The 24,196-nt window shown below is 36.7% G+C and overlaps 1 protein-coding gene across 3 annotated transcripts; it reads right to left on the bottom strand.

The window, feature by feature from the left end:
- Positions 1-1,929: 1,929 nt before the first annotated feature.
- Positions 1,930-7,015, bottom strand: LOC103707327. 3 transcript variants are annotated; one of them, XR_005512961.1, is made up of 5 exons: positions 6,003-7,002; positions 5,611-5,757; positions 5,180-5,275; positions 2,696-2,906; positions 1,930-2,369 (listed from the first exon to the last, which is right to left on the bottom strand). XR_005512961.1 is itself a non-coding variant. In XM_039129193.1 (4 exons), the coding sequence occupies exons 1-3, from the start codon at positions 6,846-6,848 to the stop codon at positions 5,213-5,215; spliced, it is 1,053 nt and encodes a 350-aa protein (XP_038985121.1). In that variant the 5' UTR covers positions 6,849-7,015; the 3' UTR covers positions 1,930-2,369; positions 5,180-5,212. The 3 variants fall into 3 exon arrangements, 2 of the variants coding, with proteins under 2 accessions (XP_038985121.1, XP_038985120.1); XM_039129193.1 differs by lacking the exon at positions 2,696-2,906 and having other exon boundaries at positions 5,611-5,754; positions 6,003-7,015; XM_039129192.1 differs by lacking the exon at positions 2,696-2,906 and having other exon boundaries at positions 6,003-6,995.
- Positions 7,016-24,196: the final 17,181 nt, after the last annotated feature.

Genomic DNA, 24,196 nt, shown 5'->3' with positions numbered 1-24,196 from the left:
AGAAGAAAATGAGGGGAGACTGGAGACCGTACAGCTATCATCCCTATCTTTTTCTAACCCACATGCGGCTCTCCATGTCAAGGGGGATGATCCACTCCAGCAGACAGAGTTAGAGGAAAAGAGATTGTAGGATAACAAAAAAAAAAAAACGGAAGAAAGAAGACACTCTAAAATGAGATAGGAACTTTAAGTTTGTTATGAAAAGATCAAGCCTTAGTCATCAAATCTTATGAAAAACATGGAGCACTGTAGCATTAATCTACAAAAATTCGTCAAACTCTTAATTTACGGGGCAAGCCTCATCAAATAAATAGTTGATATATCATTTTTTTTGTCAAATTCTTTATTTTGATTAAGGATATCGAAATGAGAAACTAAGTCTACTAAATGCAGATGACAGTGCAATGCATCTAATTCTGCAGATGAATTAGCTTTGTTTTCAATGACTATTTCAGCCAAAATTTGATTCCAAGCTTAATCAAGTTTTATACAAATTAGGCTGAATTGAATTTAAAGTTTCTATGAGAAAATTGAATTTGTTATTTTATTTTTGATCAAGTTTCTTAAAGTCAAATCGGGGCAATAATAACTCAATCACATGCAAACATATATAAATTTTCAGTAAGTTATATCCTAAATATGTTATGCAACATATAACCATTATAAAGATATAAAAAGGGTCATTTTATAAAAAATTAATTATCAACCAATCAGTGAGTTCCAACCATATATGTTGGTAAAGTCTTTTACGTTAATACAAGAAAATGATGCTCAATCTTATCCTCCTAATTTTCTTCCAAGCTGAGTCATCTTAGTTACGTTTGTATTAAAAAAAAAAAAAGCTGCATATTTATCATTACCAACAATATAAATTGATGATGCAAGTAGTCATATCATCTATTTATAGCAGTCATGTCAATAGATATGATGGATTTTCTAAACAAAACCATCCCAGCATCCAAATAAATAATAAGAAATGATCAGTGAGACCACTTTTGCCAAAACCCAAGCATCACTAACCAGGTTTATCATCTCTAGAGGCACAAAATGAGCTAACCTATCCAACTCGATTGTTTTCAAACTCGACTTGGGCTCATGTAGCAAAATACACCGCTCGCAAATCTAATCAAATATATATATTTTTTAATAAAATATTAAATTTTTATTTATAATATATATTATAATTTTAATATTTTAAATTTTAATATTATATTCTATTTTATTTTAATCATATTGTTTTAATTATGACTAAAGCTCGAATTCAATCTCTGAATATGGCTTGGTTGATATTCTTAAATCAATCTCGAGTAATGCTCTTTTTTTATTTTATCAAGTCAAACTCAAGCTTGGATATTAAAGCTCGATTGATCTCGAATCAAATTTCAAGTACCAACATTTTGAATCGAGTCGAGCTTGAATCTCTAGCTACTCAAACTCTACTTAGCTCAATTGCATCCTTAATCATCTAAAGTGCCCCATTTCCCTTGTTGCATAACATTCTCTTAACAATTTGGGGATGCATTTGTCTGAAAAAACAATTTGAAATGCAATAACAGAAAAAATAGTGACGTTCCAGGCAAAGAATAATATGGCTCAATTTTTATTTATATTATTTGTATCACACCCAAATTTGACTAAGAACACAACAGGAACGTCCATGTGCTCCTATGTCGACCACTAAGCTTAGTAGCTACATTTCAATTCAATGAAATATGAAAAGGAAAAGAAAGGAAATTTTTTTATTTCAGACATGGATACTTTCATACTGTGGCCAATATTGCAATTCTAATTGGACACAGCTTTAGTAGCAAATATGAGTTTGCTTAATGTTTCAGAAAAAAGTTTTTTTTATATATAATTTATATTAGAAGCAACCCCCAATGGAACTAAAAGATAAGAAGAATGGTATCAATCATTCAAATATGTGAATAAATAGTCAAAAATCCTTGGTGTCAGCTACCGCATGGCAGAAGAAAAAAGCAAAGTACAACAGGCAACAGAATATATACGAAGTTTTACACTATATCCATATGAAACTTAATTCTGATGTCCACAACTATCCCCATGCTGGGCAGCTGGTGAGAATAAAGAGAAGTCACTACAATATGAAATTTTAACTCGAATATGAAGCAGCAAAAAATACATATAAACACACCTCACTGGTGAAATCAAGCACGTGCTGCATCCAGAAAGAGAGACAGAAATGCCAAAATCCCAAGGTAGCAAGTACGTTTATCATATCATGCAGTCTGCTCTCCCGAACCCAAGGTACAAAATCCATTGCTTTTACAAAGACTACCTCGCCACATATGAGCATCGTGGAAAGACCTTCTTGCCTGACGACCATTACCATCTTCCCTGGTGTTGCCCTGTATTTGAGAGACGTAACTGCCAAGCATTAGTTACTCCATCACCTACACCATATTCCTAAACAAAGATTACAGATACATGAATAGTTACCGAGTCGAGAGAAACAACATTGAGATGATAATATTACAATAGCAACTTGTTGAATTTCATCAAAAAAAAAAAAGAATATGAAAGTCAAAGTTACTGAGTTAAGAGAAACAACACTGAGATGATAATATTACAATAGCAACTTGTTGAATTTCAACAAAAAAACGAATATGAAAGCTTACATTGAACTAAATAGAAATGATGCTCATAATTTTAAAAAGAAACAGAATTATATTACTTTGCACATCATATTGCAGGTATATTTGAGTGTTTCTGGGAAAGCATATACTGAGTATATTGCCATTCTAATGCAGTTCGCTTAAATAACACCAGTGTGGAGAAATCCATCTTGTGTAGCAAAGGTTTTGCTGCCGCTGGTCTGCGTGCTAGCTCTCTGAATAGAAGCATTTCTTCACTTTAATGGACAAAGAAGTGACACTTTGATACTCCTAGATAGTCCACACAATGGAATCAATTATTTAAGTCAATAACAAGTTAGCACACCTAAGGTATCAACTAAAAAAGAGCAAAAAATAATCATGCGATAGCCAGCAAAAGCCCAAGGATTTAGAAATGCAAACATGCGAATACATACACAAAGCACCCACATGCATGGACACACATACACAGCACAAACACAACAAAATATGTATAATAGAGAAAATAATATATCAATAGCAATGTTTTAAGAAACTGTCACTGGCTGCCTAGGTGGGCCCCCTAACAGCTGACTAGCTACCTGTCCTAAAATTTTGTATCAAGTTTGAGTGTGGAGGAGGAGATTGATTCATGAATTAGTATTTTCAATGGTCCCAAGCCGGTACCACCAGTAACATATTATACTTACCTTGGATTATAATTCCTTTTTTACCTTTTGTTTCTTATATTAATTAGCTTTTCTATAAAATAATTTTTGAACTACTTGACCTCTGGGCACCTGTCTAGGCATCAGCCTAACACCTAGCTGCCGGTCAGCTACCTATAGTCTATCAAACATTGTTCAATAGAACAAAATGTGGATAGGTAGACAGAGAAGTGATGTAGATCAAATGTATTTACCTCTGATAGATCATTCATTAGGTTCTGTCATTGATCTCTTCACAATCACCAATTTCCTAAGGCAACTTTTCTTTTTTGTCAATGACATCTTTCTCCCAGACATGCTAAAATATGAGATAAACATGAAGGACCCAAGAAAAAAGAACAAAAGAGTCCCGAAAATAATAAGCCCAAAAACTTGAGAAATTTCAACACATTGCTCACCCTTTCCTAACCCATTATCAAAAAGTAGTAGTACATCCCACTCCCAAAACATTTAGCATGTATCAGTGCATCCCCTACAACATGATTTGTAGGTATATGGTGAATTCTTATTGCTTGTGTTACCGTGACCTGCAGTAACTGATCCTCTACAAACCAAGATTGTAAAGAATTTCTAAAATTTGGACATGCAGCAATTTTTTCTAGGCCAAAAGAGGATCTATATCTGATGCAGAAAAAAAAAATTGCATGACCAACAAGAATCTGCCACTTACTGCATTTGTATGGAGTCCTACAACTATGATCATATAGGAATTCCAGCCTGCATCCAATTCACAAGGATGATGGTTAATAGGAAGAAAATCATACTATTCTTTGTGCTCCATCAAACCTACTATGTTCCCCGAAGAAACTTCCAACAATTTGGGCAGTAGAGAACTCGCAGTCACATTTTTTGTAATAAGAAAGCATCCAGCGCCTTGATTTTTGGTCAATGGGACGAAACAGTCCCTGCCCTCCAACCAAAGATTGACAGTGTTAAATTCTTTCTTTTAAATGGCTATTAAAACCTTCATTAATTCGAGTGTAACTGGACCCTTTTATTCACTTCTATGAGAGTTCTTTCACTTCTCACCGAAACCAATGTGGTTTAACTGCAATTTAGACTAGACAGTACCATGTACCATGTGATGGGGTGCTTGCGTGCAACTCATGTGCCGACATGATTCCTGGGGAGAAATGGATTTGATCCATACCTCCATTCTGCAGTTGTAGCACAGTTGCCAGTTTGTGTTATAATTCATAATGCTATAATGATCAATTGGACTACAGTTGCAGATACTTATATTCAAAATAATGATTGTACATTTCTTTCTGGATTTAAAGCTTGAGCTTTGAAAGTTGAGATTTTTCTAGGGGCTCTTAAGAATGTCAAAAAATGGAAAAATATAAAATGATAAGGAGAAAAAGAAACATAAAATAAGAAAATTCCCAAAGATAGAACTTTCGTTGTCAAAACTCAGGAATTTTATAGACCTGCATTGCACAACCAAATATTCAGCGACATAAAGCCACTCCTTATAACCTTTAAAAAAGGAAAAGTCATGAAAGTCACAATCTCATAATACATACAGATGCACCTTTAATATGAGGAGTGGAATTGATATTCAGCTCAATATCATGACTGTTGTCTTCCCTTACCAAAAACTGGGAGACAGATGTCTTCTGTAAGACAAGGGGAATATTTTGGGATTGCACGGGGAAAGGAGCACTGATACATCAAAGCCCCAAAATTAAATAGTTCCACATACAACAATTTTATCAATTCAAAATACAAGTAGAAATATTTGTTTCAACCTGTCTTAGTGGCATGCGCTTTGACTTATGAAAGCCCATGTCAGGGGTTCAAGACCACCAAAACACAAGTGGAAATCTAAAATAATGTCAGCAAGTTTATACATACATTTGGTAATCCTGTGATTCTTTTTGTTTCTAGTCAATCCATCGGGTCTTCATCATTTTCTCTCTCATCAATTTCAACTTCTTTCTGCAAATTTTCCTGCATCAGGGGTAATAAACACAATAATTTAAACAAAGGAAGCTGTGGAGAGAAAAATGGTTACATGAATATTGTAAAGGTAAGCAAGAGGTAAAATGTGATTCTTCGTTAAGCTTCGGCATAATAGCAATATCTAACAGGCAATATAACAATATGAAAACAGTAAAGTCGAACTCAGATTGGATATAAATAAAATATTATGAACAGATGCGATTAACATCCTTAGACATTTTTCCAAATTCTGGTGGACCTTGGCCACTGTGATAATAAAAGGGGAAAAATATATTTATCCATTATCAACAGAAAACAGAGAGGTGAAAGAGAGAAATCATTACACTAGGTAAAGCTTTGATCTCTTTTTCAATACAGTCCATCAAGTCCACTTTATCTGTCTCCACATTCTCATAAACTTCCTTAGAAGGCTCTTCTACTCCAACAGATAAACCTTCTTGAGCAGAGGGATCTTCTTTCTGCATATCCTGCTGCATTGCCCAACTAAATTATCCAATCTGAGTAGACAATAGAATCAAAAAATACAAATAACAGAGAAGGTACATTCTTACAACCCTAATGTCTGGGACAAAAAATATCAATTTTCAGAAAACCTATCGCCAAAATCGGAACTTGCCCTCGAGATAGCTTGCTAGAGATCGAAGCAACCGCATCGCAACATGCAAAATTCAGATGAACAAAACCAAATCAACATAAACGGCAAAGAAAAAAAAACCTGTGGATTGGCAGTTTTCGCCAAGGACTGGCCGAGAGAGTTGCCCAAATCAAAAGCTATGCTTGGCAGTCTGTTGATGTCCCAAACAAGCACTTCGCACACCGCCCTCGCAAAAGCCCGGTGCGCTTCCCTCCTCTTCGTCTTCGAGATGGAGTTTGAGTGCTGGATGAGGCCGACACAGTTGCCGAACCTCTTCCACTTCTTGACCCCCGTCGCCCCACAAACCAAGCAGCTGAAGTCTCCCTTCTCCCAATTTTTCTCATAGTACTCCCTCAACTCTCGATCGCCATTGAAAAGTCTCAAGAAGAACTTGAAATCTCCCTCCTCGGTCTCCTCCTCGTTCTCATCCATGGAGTCCTCCTCGTCCTCGTCCTCTTCCCCGTCGTCGGAGCCGTCCTTCCGGGAGAAGAAGTCCTCGCAGGTCTTCAAGCCGCTCTGCTGCGCCAGATCCGCGGTGACCCTCGCCCGCTCCTCGGCGGAGGCCGGAGGCCGGGGCTGGGAGGCGGCCGGCGGCGGGGCGATATCGGTCCAAGTGGCCATCGCAGCATACTTTTCCGGCGTGGGATTGCGCGGCCATTCGACCACTTTGACCGGAGGCTGGTCGGAGGCAGCGGCAGAGGTCTGCTGTTGTTGCTTCTTCCTTTCCCACTTCTTCTCCCACTTGGATTTCGACTTCTTTTTCTTCTTGGCTTCTTTCTTGAATGCGGCAGAGGTGGCCGGCCGGAGGGTAGGGTTGGGGTGAGGATTAGGGTTCCGTTGAGGGCCACGGTGCCAGAGGGAGTGGAGGTGGAGAACTTCGTCGATGTAGAGGCGCTCGAGGGCGGGGGTCAGGTGGCCAAGATCCATGGCGTAAAGGGACGAGCGAAGGGTATGGGAAAGGGACGGGCGGTATGCCGGCTACGCTTCCCCGAGAAAGAAAAAATGCGAAGCGAAGTCCCCAGCAGAGGACACGTGCCTTTCTCTCTTCCCCTGCTCCTAAACGCGTTTGCAAATAAAGTTTATGGGATGTTTGGTATAGGATGATCATCGAGAATGATACAGGGTGTGATCACGAGATTACCTATTTAATTATCTTGACATCGGAAATCCAAAATTACTCTAGAGCAGTACGTTGAGGTTAAAAATATTTCTCAATTCAGCAAAATATATTAATATATTAATATATTATATCAATATTATATAATATTATATATTTTATATGTATAATATATTATATTCTAATATAATTAATATTATTATTTAATAAAATTTTTAAATTATAATAAAAATATATTATTGTACATTATATTTATATAATAAAAATATTTAATATATTACTTCTATTATCTTATTTTTTAATCAAAATAATTATTAGTATTAAAAATAATATAATATATAAGTTAAAATATTAATTGTATAATAATAATTAAATATATCTTGATGGGATTAAAAATTTATAGGATTAATAAATTTGTTTTTATGAAATATATTATAGATAATTTCGATATTAGATGGTGAATGATCTTAAATTCTTATATAATACCAAATATATTACTCGTGGATATGTGAGAATCTTTAATCACTGAAATATAGCATATAAAATACGGTGATTTTAAATCACGAGAGATCGGATTACCCCAAGATAAGTATCATCAGTAATTTATGATCACCAATGATTTAAGATCCTCTCGTTGATTCTACTTAGGTCACCAAACACCACCTTAATATTAAAAATAGGTTGGGCCCAAAGCTCACTTTTTTTGACAAAAAGATTGTCTCTAAAACTATTTGAAGCTGACGTGGAAAAGCCAGGTTAGAAAAGTATAAGATTTATACAATTTTAGCTAGTTAAATATGTAAATCCATAAAAACTGAAATATAATAACAAAAAAAGTATACTCAAGGATGAAAGTATTTGTACCTTTCATTGAATATTGTGGTTACACAAGATAAACCAAAAGTAGATCACCACATACTTTTAAGCAAAATAACAACTAGATAATCTACTGCAATTGGTAAATAAATCAACAAATATAAAGCATATTCATATATTGTATAAAGAAATATCATACTATGATAAGTACTCTAGAAGTATCCTCCGAAGCAACAAATGTAAAGTATATTCATATGTTGTATAATATGAGGGATGCCACCATGATCAGCACCAAATGCAACATGAATAGAAAATAGAATATTTAATCATAACCTAAACCATGTCACCTAGTAAATCAATGCCTTTCTAAGAGGAGAGACAAATGGATAATTTTACTCAAAAAAAAGAGGAATCTTAAGAGGAGAGACAAATGGATACTTTCTTAGAATAAACGAAGTAATGGTTTATGGAGATAATGATGCGCAAATATCATACTTATCTCAAAAAGGTATAGCGAATGATAAAGGTAATAAGATAAGATATGACTTCTGCAGTGAATATTTAAGGAACAACTTCAAGAAATTTAAATTAAAAAAGGTCAAAATTAAAGTAGCAGAGATCAATAGCAATATGAGTTTTTCTTTTTAAGAAGAAAAGAAAATAAATAAAACAAAAGAAAATTGAATAAAAATTATTCAATTCACAGAGATAACATTATGAGAGTCAAGCGAACGAAAGAATTAATATTGCTGCCAAATACAAATATGATTCGAACTAGCCATGGATTTAAATAAAAGAATATGTGAAAACAAAAATAATAAGTGAAGAAGATCAAGCATTGACCATGTGATTTTTGGTGACAATGAGCGAACATAAGTAAACTTCAAGAAATATTATCCACTGTATAGTAACAAATGCGGCAGTCATATTAAAGCTTTTTCAATTGACGGTCATAATAAAACTTTCAACAGTATCAAAATACATTATTTTCATATTTATTAAGATAAAATACTGAAACAGGGTAAATTTTTTTTCACCTGAACTCTTGCAAATAGCACTTGAAGAATTTATATCAACGAAATAAAGATATCAACTTAAGAAGAATAATGCTAAACTAATAAATAATTGAAAATCTTTTTCCGATAGTATATTTCCTCATCACCATTTCCATCAGAGTCCTCCCCATCCATTTAAGCCACCATCATCGACAGGGTCTATACCACCTTCACCCTCTACCGTCTTTCTGGCTAAAAATTTCACTCATATTTGGTTAAAGGAAGCAACATAGCACCATATTTTCACAAGTAATACCAAGAAAACTAGAGAGACATTGGTCCAAAGTACTGTGATGTCAACAGCAGTGCAACAAGATCCTCTTTTTCTTCATCACGTAATCTGTTAAAGATATAACAAGAATATAACAAGAATACCAATCAAGAAATGGAAGAAACAAACGAAGAATCAAAACTTCAGAAGCTAGAACCATGCAAGAACGATGAAAACCCTCATCGGAACAAGAAACCATTAATTTCCAAACTCAAAGAACTGAACCAAGAGTAAGGACCCCCATGATAGAAAGAAACCCTTGGCATTCGTTCAAAACCCTAGCAGGACCAAGAATCAGGAAGAAGGAAAAGAGAGAAGGGAAGAGAGAGGCGAGATGGAGTACCAACAGCATCGAGAGATTCCGGTCGGCGAACCAATCGCAAAGAATGAGGATCATGGACTTCCAATGGCTATACCTCTCGTCCACCGCTCGGCGAGAGACCCCTTTTTTTCTTTCCTTCATCTCTCTCCCTCTCCCGCTCGCTCCCCCACACCATCCCTCCACCTCCTCTTTGCGCTGTGTTGTCTGAAACAAGAGGGGCTCTATTTGTAAGAGCGCAGATGTCGGTGGGTCATATCGAAAAATATACATGGTGCCAGCCGCCAGATGATGCGTGTGCCCTTCGTTTTGCCGATTCAAGTGATCCGGTCCGTCCGTTTTTGGGTCGGATCGGAACGAGATGTCATATATTAGCGGACAGGATTTGAGATCTCTGGACCGCATAGGATTTCCCGTATCTATGCGTGGCAAGCAAGCAAAGCCCAAAGCAGAATGTACCGAAAAAAAGCCCAAAGCAGCGAACTTAAATAACGGTTTGCGCGGGAAATGGTTCTCAGCGGCGCTTGGATGGTGGGAATGTGGGATGGACTTTACAAAATAGGATGCGATTATGGTAACGGTGAGGCCTACGGCCCAAAATGATCTGGATTGGCCCGGCCCGGTGAACAATTTGGAAAGTCTTGGCTAGGGGAGGGCCATGCGTGCTGCTACGTCTAATAAGCTCAAGTAAGATAAGAGAAGCATTAGAAATCTCGACAAATATGGCTTTGGGGTCAGTTAGATTGCAACCCTTTGATGTCTCGGCTCTCGATTTACAGTACAAACTTTCTGTTCTTCTCTCTCAAATTTACCTTTGCCTATGCATCAATGTACATATGAGTTAATGTGTCGTGTTGCTGATTTTTCTTCTTTTTTTTTTCTTTTATTCTTTTTCGAGGAGATCCACCTTGTATATTCTATATGATTTTTCAACATTTATAAAAAAAAAAACTTTTTTTTTTTTTTTGAAGGGTAACATTTATATTTGTTTATGTTATGATATTGTGCTCTTGTATATGATAAGTAACAGTAAAATTAAGAATATTTATCTTTCCTTACTCAATTAAATGGAATCTAACTAAATGAGATCTAACTACCTATTGCTAAACTTTATATATTACCCACGATAGAACCTATTGCTCCGATACCACAAAATATCATGTTCGAAATCTACGACATAGCACAGTTATACTATCGAGGGGTACCGCCCATGAAAGCACAAAGCCAACAATCATAATCTGTATACAAATCCACCTCAAATAAAAATATAACAAAATTATCCAAATCCATCATCCATGAAATAATAAAGCAAACACCTGTTCAAAGCGTCTAAATTCAAATAAGAGTACCAAAACCATAATCCTCACAATTCAAAAAGTTATTAATTACAAATGTATAGTCAATTAAAATACTAAATTTTTTCTACAAAATCGTCAAGCTTGCTAGCACGAGCTCCAAGCCAGAATCATCCTTCATTCCCAGTGATCCTATTTGTCTGAAAAAAAGAAAAATAAAAAAAGATATGAGCTATACAGCTCAGTAAGTAAACCTCTCACTATCTTACTAGATCAAGCATAAGTTTTTGCATGCATCAATAAATTATTTAGAGAAAATAACTATCATTAAAAAAAAGAATATTTCATAATAACAGTATAATCATAATCTATCATGCTCTTGTATATATATAAATCATGCAAATTACATAAATATAGTTCCCAGTGCATAAACAAAATTATAAATCATGCTAATTTTATAAAGTTATAAATTATTTGTCATTTTGCCACATCATAATTTATAATAATTCTCTCAGACTAAATGCTAACATCATGTTATACTTGTGATAGGATCGTAATCAATATTATGCCAACTACTATAACCTGCTCGTGAGGTCGTATGCCAAGCTACTATAACTCGTTAGCAAGGGCTATATGCTAAGCTACCGTAATTTGTTAGCGAGAGTCATACATAGCTTTCTAAGATTCTATAGTCATATTTTTATAAAAACAAATTTTCTTAAGTCATATTCCTTAAATCATATATGAGTAAAACACTAAATGGATTTATAGACTCCATAATCTATAAATAAGCCTTTAATAGTAGATTAATCATTTTTTCTTTTTATAATAAAAATATATTTTTTGTAAAAATACAAAAAATTCCATCTTCATATCTTATGGACATGAGTGGACCCCTACAAAGAGGCCCTAAACCGCCTTGGTGCCGGAGCATCAAGGCAATTTAGGGCCTCTTTGCAGGGGTCCACCCATGTCCATAAGATAGGAAGATGGGACTTTTTGTTGGGGTATATGGATCTGCAAGAGAGAAAGAGAGAAGAGAGAAATAGAAGAGAGAAACTAGAGAGAGAAAAGAGAAGTGGGAATCATCCAGGGTCATGCTAAAGGACTTGGCTAGTGGTCAAAGGTGGGGGACAACCGACAGCGATGGCTAGCCGGTGAGAAAATCAAAGGAAAGGACTCAGAAAACAGGAGAACCGAAGCCCTTCCCTCGATTTTGGTCATTGGCCGCTCTTGCCAAAAGAGGACCAGAAAGAAAATGAAGAAGAAACATGGCCAAAACAGGGGATGGTGAACAGGAGAGTTTTCCGATTGATTTTCGGTCAATTTCTCAACCGGTGGTGGTGGCTGAAGGCCGTGGAGAGAAGAAAAAGAAAAAAGAAAGAAGCTTGGCATTTTACCTCAACTCTAGTGGTGTCCAATGGCTCAGATTTGCGACGAGCACAAGATCGGGCAACTCTGACCTCAACGGAAGAAAAAAAAGAGAAGCAAGCTCGATAATCGCCGGTGGAGATCCATAAGGGGGGATCATTAATATCTCGAGTAGCTCTAAGTCTTCGACTCCTAGTCGGAGTCGACAGGGAGAAGGGAGGAAGTAAGGCTCCCGATGGGAGTCTTCCGCTCGTCACATGCGAAGCACGTGTGGGGCTAGCATAGGCCAAGCCCAATCGGGCAAGTCAAGTGGACCGGGCCTGAGCAGGCCTTCACATAGGATTGATTATGGAAAGCTATTTCTCCATCTGCTCAGGTAGTTCTAGATTTTGCTCTAATGTTTGTGAAATAAATCACTTCTGTAGCTCATCATTCTTGAACCACATCTTGGTATATACCAAGTAAAACCAGATGCAACAGAGAAAATGGACATACGTGATTGTATAACTAATGCTATGCCCCCACTATGGATATAATTTGCTATTCATGCCCTTTTATCGGCATTTAACAAAGTTTTTCATTTTGTTCTGTTTATGCACTTATTTCACAATTTGTTCTGTTCATAATCTGAATAATTTGCTTGCAGAAATACTCTAGTCTCTTTCAATATAAAAACCATCACTCCCGGATGCATGAACAATATCCATTTATGATTCGGGAATGTGATATGTAGATGGGCTACAAGCCTTCTTGAGCTCTTTTGTTTCCCATTGTTTCGAAAAGAAAGATGGGAAGGCCCATCATAAGTACTGAAATGAAAACACAAAACGCTCATTCACAAGCCTTCCCGAGCAGATCCACCATATCATGACACCAGCTGAACACCAGGGGCTTTCTAACTTGGAGCAACTAGTAGTCAAACCTGATATCTGTGTTTAGTATCCAGACCCATGTTCATAGAATACATTATATATATATATATATAATACCAGATGCTTAGAGACTTCAATAAACTTGTTTCATAAGGGCCCAATGATAAGGTGATGGGCCATTCCGGGCCATATGCATTAAAGAAATGCAAGCATGAAAGTTATCCTGCTGTCTTACACACCACGCAAGTACCCTCTTATGGACATATAAATTTTTGAACTAAAGAATTTTTGGAGAAACGTGATGATGATCTCTATGAGGAAAGCTACAAAACAGTGAAATAATAAAATGCCCCAAGGCGGACGTATGACGTCCTTTTGTTCTATGCACTCCGGATTAGGTATATAGGGATGGGAGCTGTACTATAAGCAGCATTTGAGTAGTTACAGTGCAGAGAAAGAGGCCAAAGAACAGGGCATGTGAGACAGTGGTTCGGTCGAATAAAATGCCTACTTTTGCGGCGGGTCTTTAGCCAGAGCACGGGAGCTGCAGTTCTCGACGGTTCGCAGGCATCGGTACATGCAGCAGTGGCGAGACCAAGGACAGATGCTGTCATATGGAAACTACCACGCCCGAGTCTAGAGCTGACAGACGGCCCAGGGGAGGGGGTGGTGGTGGGGAATGGAGTGCAAGTAAGACAAGGCTTTCTCGGTTTCATCTGCCTACGTTCTTGTAGGTTTTTTTTTTTTTTTTTGTTGTTGTTGTTGTTGTTTTGTAAGAACTCAGAGGAGGGAGGGTTAAACCCGGCCCCCTTCACACCAAGGGAATTTCTTTTTTTTTTTAAAAAAAAAACAGCTTTCTTGGCAGTTCAATCCAACCAGAAAGATCTGGTTGAGGTTGAGAAGGATTTCTTGCTAGGCTCGTGGGTAATTTGGTAAGTAGGCTAAGATACAGTTCTATCTTACTGTTCGACGCATCTCTCTCTGGATCTGTTTTAAAAAGCAGGATAAATAAAAAGTAATGAAGTGCTTTTTTACTTCTCAAAGGTTCCTATTTTTCACTGACAGATGGACTGATGGACATTTTCTTGTTGCAAATAGTAATCATTATTCTCTCAGTGATGATCGACATGGAATTGGAAAGTGAGAGTAAATTATGAACGCATCAACCTAAGGGATAAACAATACTTCATTATCATGCTTCATAGTATGTATATTTTTTTCTTCCTTTTGCTTTTGTGTTCCCCTCCGGTCCCTATTTCCACAACTATGTTCACTGGAAAGCCTTCATGCATGTAACTCCTTGGTGCAATTTTGGTGGACAAAGTTGAATCCTATCAGCACTTGCTACTTTATTCCTAACCCTTATCTAAGTTCTGTGGCACACAGGTAAAGCAATGTTGCCTTGTCCTTCATAATATATATTAATTCCAACCTGGTTGGCTATGGATCTACTGTAGTCAGAGATGGAATGGAACCAGTCTGATAGGAGTTGGACTCGAGAAAAGTTGATTGAAAACTCTAACGTGTAACTATCGTATTTCATTAAGTTGAAGTCCAAAACGTTGATTCAAAGTTGATTTGAATGGGATTTGAGTCAAGGTCTACGAAGCCCAAACTTGACCAATGTTATCCCACCATAATCTCTTCAAATCTATCAACCAAAGTTCATTAAAAATTCGAGTCCCTCTGCCCTCGAGATTGCCTGGTGTGATTTTTCTGTATTGAATATTTCAGCTCTTTTGAAGCACCTTTAGTCTACATTGATGGAATCCTATGCATTACTGATTTAATATGACAATATTTATAATCCTATGAATTATAAACACATGAATATATCGTCATATCCGCTCATCGATACACAAAGACAAGTACATACGTAGATAGATACATGCATGTGTCCTTTCATGCATACAAAATACTATGCAAAGCCAAGAAAATATGTTTATATATTAAATTTTGTTAAAGATAATTTTATGCGTTTAAATACTTTTCAACTAGCCGTCTTCACTGACTATGACCTGGTCAGGCATAGCCCTAAATACTGGACCAGCCTATAACCACTCAACTTCTTCTGGGTCTTAATATAAAGCCAGACCCTGGTCCACCCAAGAGAGGGAGAGGGCTACAACTTACTAGCCTCGAGATCCCATTATACTTTAGAAAAACATTCCCAAGAATTTGGTTATCTCTGTCACCATTAGTTTAATTACTTCATGGAATGCCTACATTTGATCCGACCCAAGAAATTTTTTCTACTTTCTATGGACTGCTGTTGGGCGGTAGCCTTCACGAGATTACAAATGGGATGACGTCCCATTCCATGAAGCCGATATAAAAGCTCCAAAAATTCTCCCCGAGATTCGCCAACCGCACTTAAAGAACTCCAATGTCAACTCTCGCGCAGACGTCCGGACAAATTCACGACGAGGCCCTTCGCTTGCAGGAAATTTTATGGTTTCCCCTCGTGCCTCCTGCTCTCGAGTCTCTCTCCTGTGGCGTTTATTTTATTTTGCTCACAGCTGCTATATTTGCATTGGAGTACTAATAGGAGTTAGTTTATTATTTCGACCCTTGGAATATTTGTCCTCTCTGATATTTGGAATCTCATTATGTGGGGTATACTTGCCGGTGGCGCACACGCATCCACATGCATACATGCTTCCAAGCATGTTGATTATTGCATGTTGCCTTTCAAATCATTATATGATAATGCCCTTGTCTCTATAGTCTATGTTAGCAATATTCTCTCCAAAATATGTAAGCTCTGCTTTTTCCAGACTCAAGACTTGCACTTCTTTTCATCAAATATGAGATTTGTTCATGCTTTGACTCTGTAGTCTTACCCAAATGTTGGCAACAAGTATTGAGATTTACTTTGTAACAATCTAAGACTTCACTCAAAATAGCTAGCCGAAGAGTGTTATACATAGTCGATGTAAAATTAAACATTCGCCTACATGAGTCCTCACATACTTTTCTTATTTAAACCCGGGTATTCTCATTAGGCTAAACCCAAATCCATTCAATTCAAATTGCAATACTACAAATCTAATTGGACTCGTGTTGCAGTGCCTTTTAGTCCATATGGACCATGAGTTGGTTCTGCTTTGTAACAATCCAATATTTCATTCTAAAAGGCCATCCAGATAGTATTATTTGGATGTCTTAGTCTGATATAAATATTCAAAATTTATCCGATACATAACCGATGTGGAATTAAAATATATGTCTATATAAATTCTCTCACACTCTATGTAAAGTCATTAAGCATGATAGAGTTGTCTACAAATGTACCCGATGAAATGACCCTTATAAATAGTATTGTTTACCTAATTGTACGTTATCATTTGATTCAATGACCATGAGAAAGAATCTAATACATCACAACTGAATAGTGGTATGATATGACTTAAATTGATTTATTAACGTATGATATTAGACTATAAGCCGGTGATTGCACCTATGCTTTCATTAGAATAAGTTTTGTGCACTTCGAGAATATTTTATATAAGTAATCCCTATCTTATTCTTTAAAAAGGTTGGCCACATATCCACTATTATGAAAAACTAAATCAATGAAATATACGAGAGAATAAGTAAGCTGCTCCATGCAATCAAACATATCTTGTAGTGGGTCTATAAATATATATTGCAACTAGGTAAGCTTGTCATCATTAAAATCTGTTTTGTCATCTAATCTAATTTGCTATTTTTATTTTTGATCGAATATCTTACCAAGTTAGTTGTAATAAGCTTTATCTAATGATTGTAAACTTCTCAAGCAACAAATTATTTATATAGCATTATGTTATACGTAAAAAATGCGGCAAAAGTCTGGCTCTCAATCATGCCCTCGCCAAGGTTGGTGTTTAGAGATTTTACAGAAGAGTTACCATTGTGTTATATCCACCACGTACTGATTTCTACCTACCATAGGAATCATAATAATAAGTTTTTAGATATCATCTTGCATTAGATGAATGAATAGCCTAATAAATAAAATGAACTTTTAAAATGCAGCTCTTCTTGCAAGTTGCAAAATAAATTATTCTACAAACTCAACATGTAATTCCACCTTTTAGCTCAAAGTTCTTGCTTAAAAAGGAGCAACAAAAAATTTGATATCTATAGAGCAAAATGTCACTTAAGTATGAAAAATAGTGAAACATGCCTAGTCAATAAAATTGCTAGGCTTGGAGGATTTTTTTTTTTTTTTAGCAAAACAGTGGTAATGCCACTATATATTCCATTAGAAAGAATATATATATATATATATATATATATATATATATATATATATATATATATATATATATATATATATATAATAGATAAAATTGCAGATAAAATTCTTAAAATAAAGAATTTTAGTAGGAGTCCTGCTAAAAAGCATCGCTCATGTATCAGGTCGGATGTCCGACAAATTAAAACGTAAAGTTTCGCAGTGTCTTGTAGCCTGTCACCTAATCCGCTCAAACGATTCCTCCCTATCGTTGACTTCGCTTCCCCCGAGACCTGTTCTTAGCCAAATGGCTGACAACATAACCTTTAAAAATTAGCATGACAAATAGAGCCTGTCCATTTCTCAGAGCCGACGCCATACGGTGTAAAATCCCCAGCAACAGCTTTCTTTTTACAAGCAAAAATTATCGCAGAAAGTAATAGTCAAAAGGAGAAAGAATTTTTTTTCTTCTAAATGCTGATATCTAAATACATAATATCTAAAAAAATAATTTTTAATAGGTTATATTTTATTGAGTATCTGTAAAATATCTGCTATATTTCTATTAATGAGAGTTTTTAAAAAAATATATATTATCATTAAATTTTTTTGTTATTGTTTAAAAAAGTTAATTAAACATGAAATTTCTTTTTTTTTAGGCAAAAGAAGGGGGAGGAGAATTAACCTCACCCGCGTAACAGCCCCCACTAGACTTTCTTTTCATCAGAAAATGTTCGATACAGGTAGAAAGTTTCACATATTCTCTCTACCAGCACGGACGAAGCCGCATGTGAGTACGTCACTTCAGCACCATCTCAGTACCAGAGGATCAGTAGCGCTTCCAATGGGCAAATTAAGTGGAGGGCATCTGGTCTTCGCATTTAATCGACATCTTTGCATTTCGAATTTAGGTCACTTCGCTAGAAATAAAGATCCGTTCCAATTGTACTACCACGGTGGCGTGGGAATTTTTTTTCCCCACGAATAAAAGAGTCCTATATGGTTGGACGATCGGAAAGAAGATGGAAAAAGGTATGTACGGGATCGTAATACAGACAAATCGCCACCCAGTTTTGTATTCCCAGCCATTCCCGCCCTCCTCTGCTTCTCCTCCTCGCTGGCTCCTTCCACGAAGTATTCTCTCTTCTTTGTTCATACTCGCAGAGAGTATAAAAAATTAACTTTAGATGAGATCATCTAATCGTCATAGTGTGACCCCAAGGGACCGCAGGGATGTGAGCTTACAACGATCTATAGGCCAGTGGCTTAGCTGTCTCATGTCAGATGTGATACAATTATTATTGGACTAAGATGGAATCGATGGACCGTTCGATGCACGAGTAACCTTGACTCATGGTCCACGTGATTTCTTTTAAATTATAAGGACGAATTTGATAATTAATCTTCTATAGTGAAAGTAGATGTGTTGCTATTATAAATTACTAGTGATGAGATCCAAATTAGATCCATCAACCATGAGCTGATTGGTGGAAAAAAGAATCTATTTCAGATAGATTCGAATTTTGAATTAATCTAAATTAAAAAAACAAGCTGATTTTTCGAAAGTAGAATGAGGGAGGCGTGATTGAAATCTTGATGAACCAAGACTAGTCCAGGGACATTGATCATATCCATCACCCAATTCTTTGTCGTCTCAGCAAGCTACTACTTTCAAAAAAAATGTACAAAATTAAACATGAAAAGTGAAGCAAGCGTCGGCTTGATATCCATTTACGGATGCATGTAGTTGAGGTGGCTCATGGTCATATATGCTCCAATATGTTTGAATTAACTATATATGGGTTCAGATATAGCATCCAGTCCTCCTCCAGTTGGAATCAAGATGAGCCATATGATGTTTTCTCGGTTCAGGTTGGATTAGTTCTTGGATCTAGTTATATCTATTTCACTCCTTTCATTAATCATGTTCGCTATTTTTTGTGTTTATCCTAACTTGATGAAGTTGGAATCAGTTAAAAAAACAATATCATGCACTTTTTTCCTTATGTTTGAGTTTACATATCCCTACTTGCATCTACTTGTCACTACCTCAATGGTATATATGGTGATAGCTAATATTGCATATATCCTCTAGAAGTGTAAATGATTACTTGTTCCTTTATTGGATGATATGTATTCCATGAATTTTATGGAACCAACTTTTAATCTATTTTCTGAATGATTAAAGACATGATCTTGGTTGACGGATGAACAACATGATGCTACTACTACCAATGGAATGTAACACCTCCTTCCCAACTTTGTACCCCATTTTTCCATCACTTAAGGGCAGGAAGACACATAAAAAGCTCCGTATGAGATCATATTTTGTTACTGCAGGGCATATATATTATTTCAGACCTAGATGCGGTAGGCCTCCGTCACCAAGTCCACGGACAAGAGGTGTGGAAGAGCTAAAATAATCACCCATTTGTGGACTTGGAATTCAGCACGAGCCCATGGTTTATCAACCTGCTGATGCCTGCCCAACCAACCCCTTCCCTCGTCCTCTTAATTTTTCCCTTAGAAAAAGATGACTTCTGTCTCTCTACGCTTACTACGTTGTTCTTATATTCATTAGTTGTCTTAAAACCATTGTTTCATGGCGTGTCCAAGGCTCGTGTCCTAGATGACCATGACATACTATAATACAGACATACATACACATATATGAACATTAGTTGTTTAAGAGTGATAACTTGGAACCGTGGGATCTAGCATTATATATAAATGCATGCATGTATTCATATGGATATGGGCTGGTCATCTGTCGTTGGTCAACCAAAGAAAGCAATCATGGAGCACGACAAAGAAGCAAAGTTATATATTGACGTGTGAGCTCATGCTTCTTTCAGCGCAAGTCGACCGCTCTGATGGATTTTTAAAGTGCCGTCGTGCCAATAAGCTGGGCTTCTTTTATATGGTTTTAAAAACACAAGGAAAGGAATGCGAGCAATTTGTGTCAAAAAGTGGGTGTCCAAGTAAATCATGTGGCGGTCATTCTAACTTTTTCTTGAAAAGAAAAGAAAAGAAAGGTTTGATGGTCATTGTTTGAAACCTAAGAGATGTGCCTTTACGTGTTAGAAAAGGGATGCCCGTTGCCAACATTGACTCGGTTGACTTATGATACTGCACGACAATTGGCATGCCTAGAAAAATTGATTGCATATTTGGCCATTTAGCTGCTTTACTTCTTCTCAAGGTAACTCATATAGCACATGTGTTTAATACCTTTTGTGTTTTAGGGTTTCTAGTTATCGCAAATACATTGTTATTGACAACATGCATTTGTGATGTGAAGGTTTGTGGAGTTGTTTGAGTTAGTTAGGTCTATAATCTATTGCTTGCCGACCATAGGTCATACTTATCGGCCGGTCTAAAATGCCAAATTATGAAGAAAAAAATCTTTCTTGTACCTCGTCATCAATCCTCGAAAGTTTTTTTATTTCACTTATTTATCATCCACTATATATATATTTTTTATTAGGCTATTGATTTGGGAATGAGAATGTGAAGGGTTCTTGGCTGGAATTCCAAGCTCTAAAGTTAAAGCGAACATGAAGTGGCAAAAGAGTCGTAGTTGGTATGGCATGATCCGATCTCTGTGCTGACTTCCAGTCCCGTTCCTACCTAATGTTACCAATAAGGCCAAGGGACAAAGCCAGCGCACGCCACTCGGTGTGTCATGATGCCCGTACGCCTTGATGAACTTTTAACGGGCCCTACACTTGTGTTTAATTATCTACCATTTTCAGTTGATTATTTAGCCTTATATTCAATACATTGAGATCGTTCATAAGATATTAACGAATCTATGGAATTTCTAGAATTGTTCTATTTTCATGCTTGTTAAATCTCCTAGCAAGAAACCATTCCTCTTTTATTCCTTCAGCCCATATTTATATTTTGAATGAACAAAAAGAATCCCAGTCTCCCTTAATGTGTATCTAGTCCAATAGGCTTATACTTGGAACATTTTGCAAAGAATTATTACTCCTTTTTTTTGTAGCCACATCCATCAAGAGTTAAGCTGAACCACTACTTACATGGAAAATGATGTGTTTATGTTTATTGTTTGACTAATTAGAAAGCAACAATTTGCGTTGAAAGGCTAGGAACAATAAGATTAAAAGAATATTTTTTTTGGTAGAAATTAATAAAAATAATGTTAAAATTGATAGGAAGATTCAATTCGCTGCAACAGATGTTCGATAAAATGGGAAGGATTCAGACCTACCAAAGGACATAGGTCCCGAGGCTTTGAACCATCCTAAGGCCGAGTTTGAACCGGTCTTGTATAGAGATTCAAATAGGTCAAATTGACCAACTAGATTAGCGTGCTAATATGACAACATGCAAGCAAGAATTTATACTCTACACCACATGCACCACATCATCTGTGCCCCATGGAAATAGTCTGAGACGAGCCACAAATAAGCCCACAAGAGCAGAAAAAATCTGATTGGTGTGGTGCATGCAGTGCAGGGTATAATTTTCCATTACGTTATACCAGCCATCATTGTGCAAATTAAGGCAGATGGAGTTAACCATAGTTAGCCTATCTTCATACAGATTCAATTACCTTGTGTACATGCATACACAAGTTATATCTGAGAAAATAAAAACATTATATATATGCCCCATAGTCCTGGAAGATCTATTCATATAAGGCAATAATATTTTATTTTTGTCACAAATTACAAGTAATGCTATGGTTAGATTCGGACGGCTCTCAGTTCAACGTAATCTAATTAGGCCTTCAATGGATCAGTCCAAAAGAGAGAGGCCAAGCCAGATCCGGTCTATTAGCAATTTAATATCATCACCCAGATCCATGGAATGTAAAAATGGATCCTGTAAGAGTATGCCCATGGATGCAGACGTGAAGATGGGAAAGGTTTTTTTAATTAGCATGCACGTCGTTTATCTACACAGAGGTAATTATTTATGAGGACAGATACAAACCGAGGTCAACTAATAAAGCTAATCACGGATGGGCAGCTTAGATCAACGACAAGCTGTCCAAAAGGAAAGGAAACAAAGGAAGCCAAGGTTCACATGAGCTTCTCGAGTCGAACAAATCGGTTCCATTATTCAAAGTGGGTACTGGAATTTCCGAGCCAGCAGTGAACTCTTTATATCTTGTTCCTAAATCCTACCTTCACCCGTGAGCTCTTATCTACTTCGGAACCTCCTGGTGGTTGAGAAAGCTAGCCCCTCTTTCCCATGGTGATGACGAGAACTATTAAATATGGGCTTAGTTGGATGATCAGGACTTTCATATGAGAGGGAGAGAGAGAAAGCAGTCGTTAATATATATATATATAGATATATATGAAATTCAGAAGCACGATTACTTGAGGGCAGAAAAAAGGGAAAAAAAAAAGAGGGCAGGCATGAAATCTAGAAATAATATTTGCAACTAAAACCTTCATTGTAATTTTGTCTAGAATTTGGTAGCAAAATATAGGTGGTAAGGTATAAGAGTATAAAAATTATAATAGATGGTAGAGATCCCATCAAAATTTCGGCAGTATTTGGTAGAAAAAGGTGCATGAGCCATGATTTTTTTTTTTAATTCTTTATTTTTAACAACAGAAATCTAGGGAATTTAAAGTCATATCAAGTTAATGACGATCAGGAATTATGATTTTGTCACAAGATTGCTATATTAGAAATGATGTTTTTGATTCACAGTTGCTGTACAATCATAAAAATCATGTTCTAGCTAGTTTTCCAGGCTGGGAATTCAAAATTCCATTTCCTCCGGCTGATACGGTATCTTATCAAAATAAGCATTTTAATCATAGTGCCAATGTCAAACTGTAAGGCTTATAACAGCAGTTCACAATGTTGCCGCAAGATTCTAAGCTAAGGTAGGTATCCGTCTATTATGTGTTGAAGTCGATTAGAACTGAAGTGCGCTGTTGGATGAGACCAAAGCAAATCCGGATCAGTTGAAACCGAGGTCAGCATGCAAAAAAGTCCGCTTGCTGAAAGATTTCTGGTGGAGAATCCTCCGATGCTTAAGTCAGAAATTTAGAGCAACAATGGAAAAGAGAAAATATGCTAAGAGGAGTCTAAGATTGCTTACTTGAGGGTTTCCGAGTCATCCCTATAAATAAGATAAGATAGGTGTCCGTTACGTGATTTGGCGAAACAGGCTATAACTGCATGATAACGGTTGATAACTGCTCCGTGCGATTAGCATGCGGCGACAATCGTGTTGACCATGTATTAACTACAACTTTGGCGTAATTTTAATCTAACTGCATCGAACAGAATAGCACTTCGGTTCATATCGAAGCCATTTACTACGATCATAGCTGAAGTCAAGAAAATTGGTTCAACCCTAGATCAAGATGTCCAAAACTATACTCATCATATGTTGTTGCGGTGAAGCAGCAAAAATAATGAGTACTTGGTGGTGGAAGGTGGAAACTTCCTTTATCCAATGGGAGTCGTACCATCCGGAAGCATCTCTCGTTGTACGCGGACACAGCGTGCCACGTCTGACCAAACGATTCTCCCACCCTCACCCGCTCCGTTGATCTTCACATTCTTTCTGCTCGCCCTACTAGACGTGACAAGCAAACCACGCTCGACTTTGAAAAAAAATATAGATTATTTTTGTTCTCTGGCAGGCTACAGGCTAAAATTTAAATCGTCAACGTTTCAACCAATAATGCGATGCTAAGTGTTTGGTCCATGGGGCTTGATCACCAAATGGCCATCAAATCAGCTGGGAACAGAAGATAAGTTGCCCAATTTTTAAAACATGCAGCAACAACTCTATTTTTGGCATTACGTGAGTGTTTTTATTCTCATGCATAGCGTAGTCTACGTGGAGGAGGTTGGAGATGATTCATGTTGCATGTTAAAAAGAAGAGGGTCTTTATTTTTATTTTTTTTGGTCAGAGATTTAAATACCTCGTTC

Source organism: Phoenix dactylifera, chromosome 8, assembly GCF_009389715.1.
Source record: "Phoenix dactylifera cultivar Barhee BC4 chromosome 8, palm_55x_up_171113_PBpolish2nd_filt_p, whole genome shotgun sequence".
Lineage (NCBI taxonomy): Eukaryota > Viridiplantae > Streptophyta > Magnoliopsida > Arecales > Arecaceae > Phoenix > Phoenix dactylifera.
Note: the sequence above shows the minus strand (reverse complement) of the source record. Positions and strands in the feature narration are given on the sequence as shown.